Genomic DNA, 17,245 nt, shown 5'->3' with positions numbered 1-17,245 from the left:
CCTGGGACCATGGAGACGTGAGTAATCCGTGCATGTACATTTCAGCACGAGTCAATCGTGCGTTTGAAAAACTGCTACGTTCCATGGGTCCAGTGCAATGATCGCCGGAAACAGAAATCAGTACGATTGGATATGAGATATTTGATTCAGAGGATTGTTATATTGTGTGGTTATTCTTGTATGGATAAGTCGTTTGATAAGGTAAGCATGATATTGTTCAGTTTCATGTTTTGGTAGTTTAAGAGCTTATGTAATAACATATGCATGTGCACAGTCCAAAATATTTCGGACACACGTACTTCACTTTGATAACGTTTACAAAACTATCTCTACACGCACACGTACATGTATAAATGCATATATGTGCATACAATTTGTGTGCCAATCCATATGAACGCATACAGTGTTCGACCGTTTCGCAGTATTAAGTAAATCACTATGTTATATTATGGTATTCCAATGGAGGTCAATGGTATTAAAGGTATACACAATTACTTTGTATTCTTATAGAAGTGTGCACATACTTCAGAGCATAAATCATTTTCATATAGCATTAGGAACGTTATGCCATATGCTGTGATAGTAAACTGATAGACTGTGCAATGATCAAGTCAGTTAAGCTGTCATACTAATGGGTTTTCTTTCATGGAAGAATTTGACACATATTACATGTTCCAATCGGCAATAGACTAAAATAGATGTGATTGCCAATAGCTGAGTAACAGCTGATAACGTTTCGACGTATCAGTATGTGTGTACGCACATGCGTATTACAAAGTAAAGAAAGCATCCTTTGTGTTTGGTGACTGTATAACGTCACTTAGGCAATGTACCCGCGAAGGTGCGGGTTAGAAAACTGATTTTCAGGAAACTCATGTTTATCTTCAGAGGCGACTAACGGGATCGATAGTTCAGACTCGCTGACTTGGTTGACACATGTCATCGGTTGCCAATTGCGCAGATAGATGCTCATGCTGTTAATCACTGGGTTGTCTGGTCCAAACTCGATTATTTACAGACCGCCGCCATATAGCTGGTATATTGCTGCCTGGGCGTATAATAAACTCACTCATGTAGGCACTGAAAAACTGTTTGACTTACTCAAGTGAATCATAATGACTAATAGAGATGTCCAATAATGCTAATAATGATCATCACATCATGAGGTATTATTGTTGAAAAGACAGATTACTTGATATCTTGACAGCTTTGTTAACTTACTCATATTTAGTGAGGTGGCAAAGGCCTTTAGCAACCCATGCTTGCCATAAAAGGCGACTATGCTTGTCGTAAGAGGCGACTAACGTGATCGGGTGGTCAGGCTCGCTGACTTGGTTGACACATGTCATCGGTTCCCAATTTCGCAGATCGATGCTCATGCTGCTGATCACTGGCTTGTCTGGTCCATACTCGAGTATTTACAGACCGTCGCCATATGGCTGGTATATTGCTGAATGCGGTGTAAAACTAAACTCACTCACTCATATTTAGTGAATATAAGTATTACGATGAACACATTGATCTAATGGCCATAGGGCTCACTCACACAATGTCAGATGTAAACAAAACATGTCCAAATGTGAAGTCTGAAAGGCACAGTATTTGATTAACACAGTTTATCTGTCATGTGGGGGATTCATATCACAGGTGTACGCGATGCGTCCCTGCCAGGGTGACACACTGTTAGTTCTCGTCTCCAGTACATGATTTACATCTGTCTGTCATACACGGGTCGGGACCTTCTCCTCTTGAAATATGACGCGAGACTGCAGTAGATATTAGCTCGTTGTTTCTTCAGTTTTGCTGGAAGGTCATTTCGAATTGACTCTCGTTTGCCTTTCCAGATGAAGACATTTGATGTTTCCATGACCTTAACACCATACCTCCGTCACTCATACTCAAGCAGCTGGCTATGACCAGGGAAGGGTTTTCTGTGGAGTCTGTGGATGGCTTCAAGCAAATATTGTCTGTTGTATTGTCATATAGGTTGAGGTCTTTAGCGAACGTATCGCGAAGCACCCTTACCGAGTCGTCATTTATATTTTCCTCTATGTCGTAAAACAGAAGATTCGTGTTACGGTCACGGATTTCTTGTCGCACCAATCTTCTTTCAAATGTAGTGCGTTGTTCAGTTGGTTTGGATTGATGAGTTTCTATCTCTGATTTCAAATGTTTCACTTCACTTTCATGAATGACGGCCATGTCTTCCACGTCACCAATGCCATATTCCTGTTATCTGTCTTATCAGAGAGTCTTTTCTCCATGTTAGCTACAAGACCTTCAAAATTAGGGCTTATAGATAAACGGGTGTTCACGCCAGACCTGGACTGGTGTGTCGACATTCTGCGTGGGTACGGTGGTTCAAAGTCTCCAGATACTTGTATTCACCCTGTTAAGGAAGGCAGGCATATCCCCTTGTAGATTATTCTTAAAGGGCAGTTTTTGGTGTTAAGTCACCTTTTAGCACATTCATGGTCTCTACCAAATGAAAAACTGCGTCATTGAAATGTTTTGAAATGACTGAAAAAATGAAATTCTCCGTCACTGTGATATGTCAAGATATGTTTAAAATGAAATTCTCCGTCACTGTGATATGTCACGATATGTTTAAAATGAAATTCGCCGTCACTGTGATATGTCAAGATATGTTTAAAATGAAATTCTCCGTCACTGTGATATGTCAAGATGTGTTTAAAATGAAATTCTCCGTCACTGTATTATGCCAAGATGTGTTTATCTATCAACGGTAAGTGAGCAATTGTTTCTTTTCAGTATTGGTCAACTTTACATTTATTACTTGGGAAATATCAGCCAAGTGCACATTTTTAAAGATGTATGCATATGCCATTGTATGATTACGATATCTTTCTATACATGTTTGCCTGTTCCATAAAATGTGGAAAATAAAAAACCCAATATGCCAACCACTTTCATACTGCAGCTTTGAAATGTCTAAACCCAAATCTGGAAATTATTATCAGGTAAAATATTTGAGATTACAATCCTCAGTATAGTATATGACCCATGAAGGTCCCGGGGTAGAATAGGCCTTCAGCAACCCATGCTTGCCATAAGAGGTGACTATGCTTGTCGTAAGAGGCGACTAACGGGATCGGGTGGTCAGACTAGCTGACTTGGTTGACACATATCATCGGTTCCCAATTTCGCAGATCGATGCTCATACTGTTGATCACTGGATTGTCTGGTTCAGACTCGATTATTTACAGACCGCCGCCATATAGCTGAAATATTGCTGAGTGCGCTGTAAAACTAAACTCACCCACTCCCTCTCTCAGTAAAGTATATAGATTGTATTTCGCACAACCCATACACACAGCCAGTGGTCTAACCCACTCACCCACCGCTGCTCCTACTAATGGAGCCGGACAACTGGTAGACGGGATTACAAACTCCCCTCTTACAAGTGCAAGGCGGATGGATTCCCACTGCCAAAGGCCATGAATACACAATAGCGTTTTAGATAATAGTCAAATAAAACAGATGTTACATTTGGTATTATGGATCTGAGTAAAGTGGCCGCCTCCGTGGTGCAATGGTTAGAGCGCCCTCCCGGAGAGCGGAAGGTCACGGGTTCGATCCCTGGCCGCGTCATACCAAAAGACGTTACAATATGCTACTTGGTTCCTGTCTGGCGTTCTGCATTAATGTGTACAAGAAGGATGGTCTGCCCAGAGTCAGTTTACTGTGTCTGAGCAGGTTGTTCATGGTTAGGTGCATCATGGTATCTCAGTGCACTTGCACTATACGAGCAACTTAAGTCTTGACTAGTACGGGCAGCCACACGCAATATGGTTATTTTAGATTTGTAGTAATAAAAATGTATTTCTCAAAAAGTTTCACTTGCGTTTACAGGACAGTCTCCGAGAGATTCTTTGGCAAGTCATTCAACTATTATACTTTCCATAAACTATTTTCGTGACACAAACCAAACCTGCTCCTGATCGTTTTCGTGTAAGTTGACGTGAATCGGACGTTTGGCGTGGGCGTTCTCTCTATATACTGCGGAAATAGAGAAAATACATTCTGTAACTTAAATTGTGCTGCAATTGAATTCCACTTTCTTATGGTTGGCCCAGCATATGTCAGTAGATCATCACTATTTTGCATCCATCATACTCCAATAAATTTAATGTTCTGGTGCCGGCACCAACCTCTATCACTGTCACCAAATATTTGCGGAAAGAAGATTTGCAGTACTGTCAGTACCATAATGCCTGCGCACTAAGATTTGAGGCTTGAAAATATTGGAGTATCACTTGGTGAAGCATGAGCTTTTCATGATTAAGACGGGACGGTGGAGTAGCATAGTTTTTAAGCCGTCCACTCATCACAGGCCCGGGTTCGATTCCCCACATGGGTACAATGTGGGAAGCCCACTGCTGGTGTCCCCCGAAATTGCTGGGATATTGCTTAAAGCGGCGTAAAAACATATTGTTACTCACTCACGCTGTTGTTAAGCGTCATACAAGACTCAACCAATTAAGCAAGCAGTAATATCAACGTCATACCATTTTGACGCATGACACATAATGTATAGTGACTGTCTTTATTTTCATCTAAGACCAAAATGTCCAACGATTTGAATTTGGAGGACAGTAATATTTAAATGTCTTCAGCTTCATTACTGAAACATCGCTGAGCTCTGTGAGGTATCACTGATGCCAGCAAGCGTCAATACCCATGAATAAGTGAAAATCTGATTAACAGTTGAAAAACCCCTTGCTCAGGCCTTACCACACTGATTGGGTGCGTTTATGAAACGTGAAAAAGCATAGCGTTTATTAAAGCAATAAAAAATACAAGACTGAAAGTGTTTGAAAAAGTTGCCGTGAACGCAGTCCGTGGTTTTGCGTACGCATGTGGAGTTAATACCAAGAAAATGGCCTGGAAACGTTCGTACTTTTATTTTCAGTCCGAAATGAATTTTACAAAATTGCCTACGTGAATTACGGTAGTATTGTTTTAATTATGAATATTTTAGATATAGCTTCCATCTCCTGGGCACGGATTCCAGACTGGTTTAAATGACTGCCTCCACGGTTGCATTTACCCAAGGATGTTTGATAAACGACACACCTAACAATATGGTCAGCATTGCACGCATCTTCTTCAAAGACTGTCATACCAACTAAGTCTCCTCGTTCGTCCTGCCGTAAAAGGTTCTGTCACTTGATTTAGCGACATCAAAGAAACATCATTCTAAAACAATGTCTTTTTGTCATTAAACCAGCACCGACGTAACGGTCTCGGGTGGTTGGCGTGTGTACCTACTCCGTTGGTGACGTGTTTTGAAAGAACGTATTCTTAACAACATTCATTTACGGCACATCTCATCATCCTCCATCGATGCCTTGCAGATGGTTTGTTCAGTGGAATAGCTAATACCACGCGATGTGTTTTATGGCGGCATGCAACGCGGCTATTTCTGGCTATAAGTGGAAATGTTTGATTTGTAAAAGAAGCATATGGTGCGTGTCTTCTGCTATCTTGGTATAATGTGTTTGTCATTCATTTGTCAACCTTTCATTGTGTGGAATGTATCAGTGTATTTTTTTCAAGTGAAGTTGGATTTGGGTACACTGAATCCTGAATAGGGCAAGAATCACAAGTTTCATTTGCTGTCAAACGTGCCTCCTGTATGGTCACGTAATATGGGCAACAGTGTGACATGAGTATATGCTGTCTTTGTTTTTGCTTGTTTGTTCCTTAACGCTACACTCAGCAGTATATCCACCAATATAGCGGCGGTCAGTAAATAATCACATCTGGACCAACAGTTCAGTGATTAACAGCATGGGCATCGTTCTACGCAGTTAGGATACGCTGACACGTGTCAACTAGGTCAGTGAGCCTGACCACCGGGTTTCATTAGTCGCTTCTTACGACAAGCATTGGTTGCTGAAGATCAGTTCTAACCCGGATCTTCAGTATGCTCTGTGGCTCTTCTGGTTATTTGTTGTGCAGCAGACCACTTGAATATAGACGCGACTGTTTTGTGACCAGCACAATTAGTTGTAGTAGTAGCAGTGGCTTGACCATTAGTAGTAGAAGTAGAAGTAGTAGTAGTAGCAGCAGCACAGTAGTAGTAGCAGTAGCAGCACATTAGTAGTAGTAGTAGCACCAGTAGTAGTAGCAGCAGCAGCAGTAGTAGTAGTAGCAGCAGCACAGTAGTAGTAGCAGTAGCAGCACATTAGTAGTAGTAGTAGCACCAGTAGTAGTGGCAGCAGCATCAGCAGCAGTAGTAGCAGCAGCACAGTAGTAGTAGCCGTAGCAGCAGCACATTAGTAGTAGTAGTAGTAGCAGCAGCAGCACATTAGTAGTAGTAGTAGCACCAGTAGTAGCAGCAGCAGCAGTAGTACGACCTTCCTAGACCCTGACATTTAAATGGGTTCCATCGTTTGGTCGGAAAGGCCTTGGGTTTAAACTTTAGATGTTGTTCCTCATAGCGACGCACACAACAGCAGTAATAACGAGTGACATCAAATGTGCGTGTCGTGGCTCATATGTAAATTTGGCTTAAAAATGTAATGACAGTCGGTTTCACCGGAGAAGTGAAATAACGTTTATTCCCCATTGGCTAAATGCACAAGAGACCAGTTGGTGATATGAGTCCGTTTCAAATGGCAAACTGCTTCACCATTTAAATACGGACTCTACAGCCCACCCCGTTACCACTTATCCGTGGGTGTTACGGATGCAAGTTGTTGGCTTTGAACATTAACGCGCGCTTTTGAAATTGAGCTGAAATAGTTGCCATTTCGAAGCCCTGAACGTACAGTAAGGAAAAGCAGCGTCGATGAAATGAGCACGGTTTTCCTGAAATTAAGTATTCTATTTCCTCTGGACAGCGTGTAATCTGTCTTTATGAACTGCCCCAGTCGTCCGAGTACGCGATCTGCTTACAGAACACTTCTTCAAGGGACTGAGGCCAATTATGAGCAACCTTTTGACGAGAACGTGCCTGGCTGCCCTGATTGTGCTGACTATCTTTATATGTGCAGTGCGCAAAGGCTGTTTTGATTATGCGTTTTACGGAGTATTTGCCCGAAACCTACATTTAGCGGGTGAAATAAAAAACCTTTTAAATATTACTATTATTGTTTTTTGGGGAGGAAGGAATAAACAGTCCTCTTTGACAAAAACTATTAGGTATCAAACTAACAGAACGAAAAGAGGAATTTATGTTTAGTAGCTGTGCTCTACGTCACTTGTCTTGTCCTGCTTTGCACGATGTCATCTGTGAATGTATCATCCTCCATCATGAAATGTCTTGCTCAAACTATCAGTGAATACATTTTTCCTAATACAGCTTTGTAGAGGGGGTAGATATGATGCACAACTTTATGATTGTTTGATGGTTTTGTCCAGCACACTAAGTCATTACCTTTAGCGCGTAACACCGGAAATACAACACCAACAAATCTGTATTAAAATGCGCATGTTCATCACGTTGTTAAACTTATGAATAGCTGGACTTACGTTTATCATCGACTGTATCAGTTACATCGTGTGTGAAATGATCCACACTGCAACTCATTGTTAACAATGTTCACAGCAGCCACGAACAGATTAAGACTCCGAGCCCTGCAACGAACACTGGCAACAAGGAACATATGCATGTTTGTGAAGGCCCTTGTGTGGCTTGTTTGAAGTTATTGCTTGACTAAATTAATTACATAGTTTCTAAAATGAGCATGTTTTACAGAAAAAAGACGTTATCCAAATTATGTTAACAAAATACGTCGAAAGAGCCCCAGTATATTCTTCATTTTCAGAAATGTCACTGTTGTGATCTAGCATTGCCGCTCAGTCTAAATCTGCATGTGCGGCATTGGATATAGTTGTTACAGGGGCTGTATGACTTGCCTTGTAGTGTTGTGGGTCAATCCAAGTTTGACTATAGTTGTCCCAATCGAACCACAATAAAGAGTGCAATATTGCTGACGGTGAATTGCCAAGTTGTTCCATATGTCAAGATATGCTGCCATTTGACAAACTGTCCTACTTGATAATGATTATACTAATCTATAGTGAAAGACGCAGCCAAGAAATCAGTATTTTACGAATACATTAATACGGGTAAAATTATAGTTTCAGATACAATTTCTTCAGATCATTTTGTCAAATTGACATTTAGTTTTATTTCTGTGGTGTTTCGTAACTGACTCACTGGTAGATCTGGGAGAAAGTATGTGCATTGATAGTTGCAATTTTCTCACAAAGAGGATGCCTCGCGGCACTCTGACTCTTGGTCAATAAAACTAAGTCTCGAAGAACAAGAATGCATTCGGAATGATATATCAGCCTTTCTGCTGATGCCAAGTTTCTTATATCACGTTCGGTGATGTTGTTTTTACCTCTTTTAAATTTCGAAAGCATTTTTTTCAGTTTCATCCCCAGAATCTCCCCATCTTAGTTTTTCATCACAGTGGAATTAATTCGTAATTACTCCCCACTAGCATGAAATTACTTGTCAAATATTGGCACGTTACTCCGTAAACAGTCGCATTTCAACAAATACACTGAAACATAAACACTAACGTTGAACACTAGGCAATCTCATTAACACATAAAATAACACTGTCTTACATTAAAACTTAGAAGCTTAAATTAAAATCAAATGCATAAAAATTCAGCATAAGCTCTAACGTTAAAGCGTAAACATCTTTAAGACAAAATATTAATAATAATATGGATGTGAGCTTCTTTATTGTATACACAGCGTGTCAGGGCTTTTCCTTGCCCCTCGTCGGGTGAATGCTGACGAACAGCTATACAGGATATCTATCTATCTATCTATCTATCTATCTATCTATCTATCTATCTATATGTGTGTGTGTATCATGCATAACTGTTTGTCAGCATTCATACATATTCATTCTGCATTCATATATGTGTGTGTGTATAAATATAAACATGCATACATACATACATACATACATACATACATACATACATACATACATACATACATACACACACACACTTTAAGGGGGAATTATGAGTTAAAAGAAATATATATACAAGAGCAGATGTGGTGTTTTTACAACAGATTAATTAAGTGATAAAGGCTAATTGGGTCTGACTGGTGTACAAAAGGGTGGATGATCAACGCTTAACCTACTGTTAAATATCATCCATTGTATGTACATGCAGAACTTCACTCTGGCTTCACGGACATTAATTGTATACATATCCCGTATATGTTAGACTATATGTCATTATCTGCCTCTCAAGAACCTCCTAAACACTGTTTGTTTGTTCGTTCGCTTGTGTAACGTTACTTTCAGATATATTCCAGCTATACTCGGGCTGGTAAACGTACATATTAACATAGTAACATGAACGCTAGGATTATAACACACACACTAACATTTTACACAACACTAACGCTGAAAATATACACTCAGCATAAACACTACCAAAAGAAACCCATATGAGTTGTCAGCGTGGTGTGTTGATAATCCCTTTATCAGTATGGTGTGTTGATAATCCTTTTATCAGTGTGGTATGTTGATAATCCCTGTAAAATGAATATTAAAGCCTCCTCCAGCTGCTATAAAGTGCAGCGGATTTCGCAAGTGTACGTTCTAAATCGGAAATTCCGTAAAAATAAAGAAAAGAAATGGCTGTGTGGGTTAATCAAATGACATTGTCATTGATTTTCTGTTGCAACAGACAAGTGTATTTTTCTGGCGGAGTGTCCAGGATTAATTCCAGGAGGTAAATCTCATTGCAGTATTCTGTTATTTCCCACGGCCAATCAGGGCCTCCACGTTGTTTTTAATTACAGAATCCGGTTTATTAATCATCTCGCAACACGCCAAATGAGAGCATATTGCGCGAGATCGAACGCCGGTATCATAAACTGGACTTACATGCTGCCACGCTTAACGAAGTGCGGAGGTCTCTGGTAGACATGACGCAGCGACTACGATTCAAAGACGCAATCCCAGTCAGAAAACCACTCTATATGTACGCCATCACAACTTTAGCAAGCTATTTGTACGATGGATCCCAAATCGTTTTGTACTAACATGAGGGAACAATCCTGGCTTCGGGGAACAAGCCACCACATTCACCCCAACATGACCGACCGTCCCTAATTACGAAATTATTATATTCCTAACAACGATTTTCCTAAAAAGTTGGTTCCCCGGCCAACGGCATTTTACTGAGGGCTGTAAAACGTAATTTTGTTTACGTGGTCGCTGATGTACATGTTCACTTGAAGGGAATGTTGAAAAGACGTGTTGATAAAATTACCTCAGCTCCAAACGCATCCATCTTATGCACTACCTTGCCGAAAGCGGGTCTTCCCATTCCAAAAGCCTTCAACATGCCTGATTCGTCTTTTAAGCAATTATGTTCTCATGCATATATGTAATTATATCTCTCTTTTCGTAAATACGCAAACTGACGATATATGCTTTTCAGTGTAACTAAAGCTCTTCATTAGCATGTTCTAATCATGACTTAAATCCACAGGACACGTGAAATCTTTCAAATTTGATATTCTGTGATATAAATTGTGATTTCAAGTACTAATACTGATTCGCTCATGAATAAATCCAATTACACTATATATAACCGGTAAATTGACGCATGCCACAGTGATCCTGTTAAATGTTTCTGTTGGTGTCTCTGTGGAATCTATATGTCAGTTTTATTGAATTTAATTCCTGGCTTGTGCCTCGCGTGCCAGCCACAATTTGTTCGGGCAGACTGTACGTCGCGTTCCAGATGGCCACCTACCGAACATGACATCCGCAAACTTCAAAACGCTGCAACCACAAGCTGGAAGACATCAGCTGTGCCCAAAGATGGATTTAAATGATGAAATATGTACTTGATTAGGCAAATTTCTGCCATTGATCAACATTTGTCAGATACAATATGCCCACAAGATTCAGGTGTTGCCTTTTTGGTACTCAATTTGCATATTTGAGTTATATTGATAATTATAGGGAAGCACATCTAGGAGATACTAATAGTTTTGTCCATCGTGAACAGACACTGTAGTAAAAGGTGCTACATCAATTGGATGTTTTTCCATTTAGTTTCCTGTAAAGAAAAGACAATAATTTGTTGTCGAAAATATTTCGTTGTATGAGTGGCTACGCACCAAAAGTTTAGAACCACTTCAAACACCCAGTCTGTATACAAGTACATGTTATGCTTGTCGTAAGAGGCGACTAACGGGATCGGGTGGTCAGGTTCGCTGACTTGTTTGGCACATGTCATCAGTTCCCAATTGCGCAGATCGATGCTCATGTTGTTGGTGACTGGATTGTCTGGTCCATACTCGATTATTTACAGACCGCCGCCATATAGCTGGAATATTGCTGAGTGCGGCGTAAAATTCGAAGATGAATGTCTACGCTTACTTAGGGGACCATCTACAGACCTTCTACAGATAAATTGCACGGGGATCAAATTGCTGAGGCATGTGTAAATATCGTGCTTGTGAACAGCTGCGTTTTGGTGTAAACGTTTGTTCAGAATTCGGCAATTTTCACTTATTTATCATTTTCATCATTTATTGAACTCATGCCAATAATCTTTGTCAAAATTACGAACTGTTTTACAATACATGGTTTCACGTATAACCAGTAACCCTAAACAGATTGGAATATTTGGCAAAATCTATTTAGAACAGATGCTTTAAGTAAGTGGTTGCGTTTACGCTTGTGAGTCTAAACGTTTGAGGGGTAGTATATATTTACCTCAGCTGTTTTAACTTATGTCATATGTCCTCAGATGTGTTCTGGTAAAGATTTGAAATTGCCACATGTCAACAGGGCAGAGTGTGGCAGGATGGGCTCATCCATGGCGAACACCCGGTATCATTCCTGTTTTAGCGATTCATAAGCATTGACCTTTCATATGACAGTACAACAGACTGTTCTGGAACAGGTTTCTTACACATTAGGGCATAGTTTTTATACGACTGTTCAGTGGGATCCCTTTTCAATTAAACAGACCCCTGTATATTATAAAATAAGAACTATTGTTGAAAGGTATCCCTCTAGACTTCAATAAGTTTGATGAGTTTCACTACAATGTAGAATGGCAATAGTCCAATTACTCCAAAACATGGTATGATGTCAATCAACAACGTGTTTCACTACAACGTGTTCCCGACCAATAATCAATCTTGCTATCTAAATACCCTTCCGACAAACATTCTTAGTCTAATATTCGTAACCTATGGAAACATTAGCATTTGTTTGTTTATTGCCATGAACAACATTTTATAAATTTTGTTTACATTCCTGAAACAATCCCTTCAGAACAAATCTCAGGTTGGTGGGTAGGATAGTAGTTAATGTTTTTGCTCGTCAAGCCGAAGACTTGGGTTCGATTCTCCACATAAGTGCAGTGTATGAAAGCCACATCTGGTGAATCCTGAGATGATTTTGCTGCAATACTGCTAATACGGTGTAAAACCGACCTCACGCACGCAGACCAGATACGCCAGTATATTAACGTACATCAGAATTGATCATTTCTTCCTTGCTGTTTACTGGGAATGTCAATGTACTACAAATTCAATTTAGTCAGTGACGCCGTGAACGTGTGGACACGTGACAAATTGCTGGACGTCTAATGATGATGCCCCTATGCCTTCAAGGTCCATCCAAGCTGCACTGTCCATCTTCATTATCTGATATTGACCATTGCTTGACCGAACAAGATTTAGGTATAATTCGCTTGGACAGTCTAATGCCATACCAAACAATGTATTTGTATTAATGTCAAGATAATTTCAAAGCCCAATCTCAAAATCACGTTGGATTTATTTCACCTTACGAACGGTTTATCTTCCTTCCGATCCATCATATATTTAAGCATGAAGGGAAAATAGGATACGTTCATAACACAAGTCTAGGAACAGATCATGCCCTCTTCCTGGCATTTCTAGGATTGTGTAAGGATAAATGTTGCTGGTTGTTAGACTGCAATCATACAAATTTATTAACAAAAAGTAAACATAATGCTACAGTATACATTTTTTACAATTTTTAACAGTCTGGAACATGTATGGCTTTTCAATTTTCATTTTAATCATTGTTTCGAACAATATGTCTTATGTCATAACATAATATGATATCAAACTGGTCCCATGGCATGTGAGCGTCTACAGAATGACATAGTCAAATTAATATGAATTGGCCTATGTTACAAAAAGATACTCGGAATGAAATAGCGGGTTGCCTCTTCGTCATGTTCTACAGTCCAGGGCGCCGTTGTCCAAAGCGATCTAAGCTCTTAGGTGACCGTGTAGCTCAAACTGGTCCCGTGTAGTCTACTAAGGTAGTCTTAGTGCTAAGATTGTTTTGTACAACGCCACCCAGGGTGTCCTTTCACAAGGCACTAAGGTGATTGCACGTCACTAAGGTAACCTTAGTGTAATGTCAATGTTTTCCCAAAGAATGGGAGTACGTGGAAGGAGCCCACTGTCTCCAGGTTTGTGAGAACATAGATTGTAGGTATCAGGAAGGTGGTAACGTTTGACACCTGCAAGATTTTAGACTTTGTTCCTACGTCAGCATCGCAGTGATATGTTTAAAACACACCCACTCACCCACTCACCCACTCACCCACTCACCCACTCACTCACTCACCCACTCACCCACTCACTCACTCACCCACTCACCCACTCACTTACTCACTCTCACTCCGACCATACACTCAGGTACGTAGCTCCGTCCAAACATTTCAGATACCACAATAACCAAATCTTTGTCGAGTATATTTAAATGTAATCATTACAGATAAATACAATCACTTAATCATATAGAATCGTTTTATATGAAAACATATATTGGATTGTGACATACCAGTGTCAACATCAAGAGTTGAAAAAAAGATTTATGTTGAAACACGTCGTCTTAAGAATGGCTGTAGACCTCATCGCTAAAAAACATGAGACATATATTGCAGCTGTGTGGGGGAAAAAATGATGTGCATGTCACTTTTCATTGAAAGTTACATTATTCATGTTTGCATATTCTAGTTTATCATCTGCTGTAATCGTTTACTGTAATGAGTGGATCCTAAAGAGTTTTGTTGTTCTACATTTTCCAGGCCAGTCACTGACGTTTATATCGTACAGTCTGTTCGGGGCCGTAAAATCAATTCTTAATATCCGGAACTCCTTGGTCTCTCCAGCATCATATTGAACCAAAAATGTGAGGAAATAATACTGGCGCATAATATACCGTAGTTTATTAATTCGTCTTTAGATACTCACGTTACTTCACAATGATGTGATCATTCGGGCGCCGGAAAGTAACTTTCCAGGTGAAAAAACATAACAAAATATGGGTAATACATTATTTTTATTAATATTTTTTCATAAACACTTTTTTCTCTGATTTCACATATTCATCACAGTCCAGATTACATAAAAACAGGGGCGATGGTGTAGGCCTGTGGTTAAAGTGTTCGCTCGTAACACAAAAGACCCGGGTTTGTTTCCCCACATGTGTATTATTTGTTGAGCCGATGTCTGCTATCTCCTTCCGTGATACTGCTGAAAACCCAACTCACTCAGAGAACAGGTTTTTCCTATCGAATACCTATTTTACCACTCTGAAGTATTCAGTATTGATGACACAATACTAACAAAAGCACCAGGCGCACATATGTTGTATTATGACCGTGGCAATTGGAGACCAACAATATGGATACGCCATGATCTTAAGGTCGGAGCAGGCAAAATAATAACCTAGTACTTTACATTTCAGACAATCTTGGTTGGAGACAGTGGAGTTGGTAAGACGTCCCTGTTGGTGCAGTTTGACCAGTGCAAGTTCCAGGCGGGGGCATTCTCTGCGACAGTTGGAATAGGATTTACGGTAAGGGAACATTATGTTAATGCACCTTACAGCTTACCTTGTTCAAGATCCAGGTGTCAGTTGTGGAAGACGTTTAACCTTTACAATTGTGAAATCTTATTTATTCTGAATATAGTGTTACAGATGTGACATTCTAATTTGATGCAATAATACTTTGAAACGACGACCAGTTCTTCCTATTTTATTACCCTGAATCACTAATGCTTAAAAGTGCTAATGTTGAAATACGTCTACCATTTCACAAATACTTCATGGTTGATTCTGACAAAAAGAGTGAAAACAGTCTGGGTTAGATAATGCTTCTATTACAACAAGACTCCGCAGAAAATATTGAGTTTAATCCATGCAGTGTACAGAAGAATCCTGCTTCACTCATTTACCAGGGAGTACACACAGAGCGGTCTTATCGCTACGACTCTCTTAAGTTGGAGAATGAGAGTTACATTCATTGTAGCGCTTAGATCACTTTGTGTATAAGAACCCATCATTTTTTAAACGTGTTTACACTGTATGTTAAAGCTTGTTTCGCCAACACAAATCTCCAAGTGTGTTTGAAAACTAAAATATAACGTAGATTGTCAGTACTGTAAATATATAATTTGACCTCAGTATGTAAGGCAATCGACCTTTCGCGATGAATTCGATGTAAATTATTTTCAGTTACTAACCGATTTGCTTTATATATATATGCCGGGGTGAGGCATGTCCACATTCCAAGAACGGGCTCCTGTTATGAGAGCCTACTCACCACTATATGTAAGGTATTTAGTTACTATAATAGCTCTTAGAAAATGTTTTGATAAATGAAATGATTATTATAGACAAAGGTTCGTGATGATTTAGAAAACTTTAACTTTTCATGAACAAGGTATCCAGATAAATGCTACGTAGTCATCCACTCGTTTAGTCAAATACAATGGTTGGAACTGAGATAGAGATAGGAACCAACACTATCTATATTCGTGGATACTAACTTGAAGGGTTATTTGTAATACACCTATTTTGAAAGGCAAGGTGCATGCACTCTACTTTGATCGTGGTGAGTATTTCGTATTGATACCTCAGCCATTTTATGGACAGTCAGCGTTAGACCGGAAGTGAAGACATTTGGAACTGGATACCGGAAGTACTGCCGTTTGTATTTCCGTTCTTTTTACGACAACGGAAGTGGAGGAAGATCTCATTTTTGACAGGTGAGTGATCCTTTGCTTCATTTCCCATTTTGTATGACGTATTTCTCCACTGCTTACTGCAAAGTGATATTCCAGTGGGCGCTGACGAGCATTATCCAGTAAGAACACGACATCATCAGGGTTTCTGTTAAATGAGATACCACTTACAAAGTCATCAGCTGTTTCATCATGTCAATTCAGAAGAAGAACGTAGCTTTGTTTTTGTAATAATTCTGTAAATCGTATGCTTCGATCGATGAAGTGTCATTTGTGAAGATTTGCTGTTTCTAAAGCCTGTTTCCGGCACGGTGCTGCTTCAGCATTCTATGAAGAGATTTTAGATTCGGCAGATTATTCCAGCGTGCAAACGGGCACGTGAAACACCTTTGGCGTGCAAGAAAACATCCAGTGACATTCTATTGATTTTCAATTTCCCCGGAATTTGAGTGGAATTTTGGTCTTATTTCTGAGGATCTTGCTACAGGGAGGTAATGGATATTTTCTGGTTGTCTGCCTTATTCCTCGTGGAAGAGGTATCAAGGTGTGAACACCAATACCACTGTCCCCTGACCTTTACAGAAGGTTTTGTGTCATGAAGATCCTTGTTATTGACTAGAGCAAATGGACTCGTCTAGGAAGTGTTTTTGCTCTTGTCATGTGCAAATCCAAACTCCCTGAAAGTTGACTTCCTTAATGTGCCCACGTGGTGGTATGTTTGCACTCCAACGGAACGCCTACACAAAGCGTTTGCCTCGTTACGACCGGCGAAACATTCTTTGACATTGAGCAGGAACTGTCGTAACTCCAAGAGATTGCCTCACTTTAAGTTCGGTGACCCGATAGTACGATAGTATACAGAACTGATGTTTTCCTTATCGATGAACACGTGTTTTTATGAGAGAGGGTGGGGGACGGCAAATATGTAGGTCAGCTGCCTCACAATTCTGTTTCAATTTTGTTATTGGTTGTGACAGAACTAAAGGAAACGTCCTCTTTTCTAGTTCTCCGTGGCACTATGTAGTGTATTTTATTTTAACTGTCTCTTTCGTATTCTTCACAATACTTCCTTGTATGTTTTCCTATATCAAAAAATCGAAAAGGACCAAAAATGAAACGTCCTTCAATATCCATAACACTGTCTCGCATGTTGTGGATGAAGGACACAAATATCTTGCCTCTGATGACGAC

General features: G+C 39.8%; 1 protein-coding gene across 2 annotated transcripts in view; it reads left to right on the top strand.

Annotated features, from left to right (window-relative positions):
- Positions 1-17,245, top strand: part of LOC137284897 (ras-related protein Rab-37-like) — a 152,997-nt gene that overhangs the window by 54,374 nt on the left and 81,378 nt on the right. For both annotated transcript variants that reach the window (XM_067816926.1, XM_067816927.1), the window contains exon 2: positions 14,775-14,885. In XM_067816926.1, coding sequence (XP_067673027.1) covers positions 14,775-14,885 — 111 coding nt within the window. The remainder of the gene's footprint in view (positions 1-14,774; positions 14,886-17,245) is intronic.

The sequence above is a fragment of the Haliotis asinina genome, chromosome 5 (genome assembly GCF_037392515.1).
Source record: "Haliotis asinina isolate JCU_RB_2024 chromosome 5, JCU_Hal_asi_v2, whole genome shotgun sequence".
NCBI lineage: Eukaryota > Metazoa > Mollusca > Gastropoda > Lepetellida > Haliotidae > Haliotis > Haliotis asinina.
This window is presented reverse-complemented; position numbering and strand designations above follow the sequence as displayed.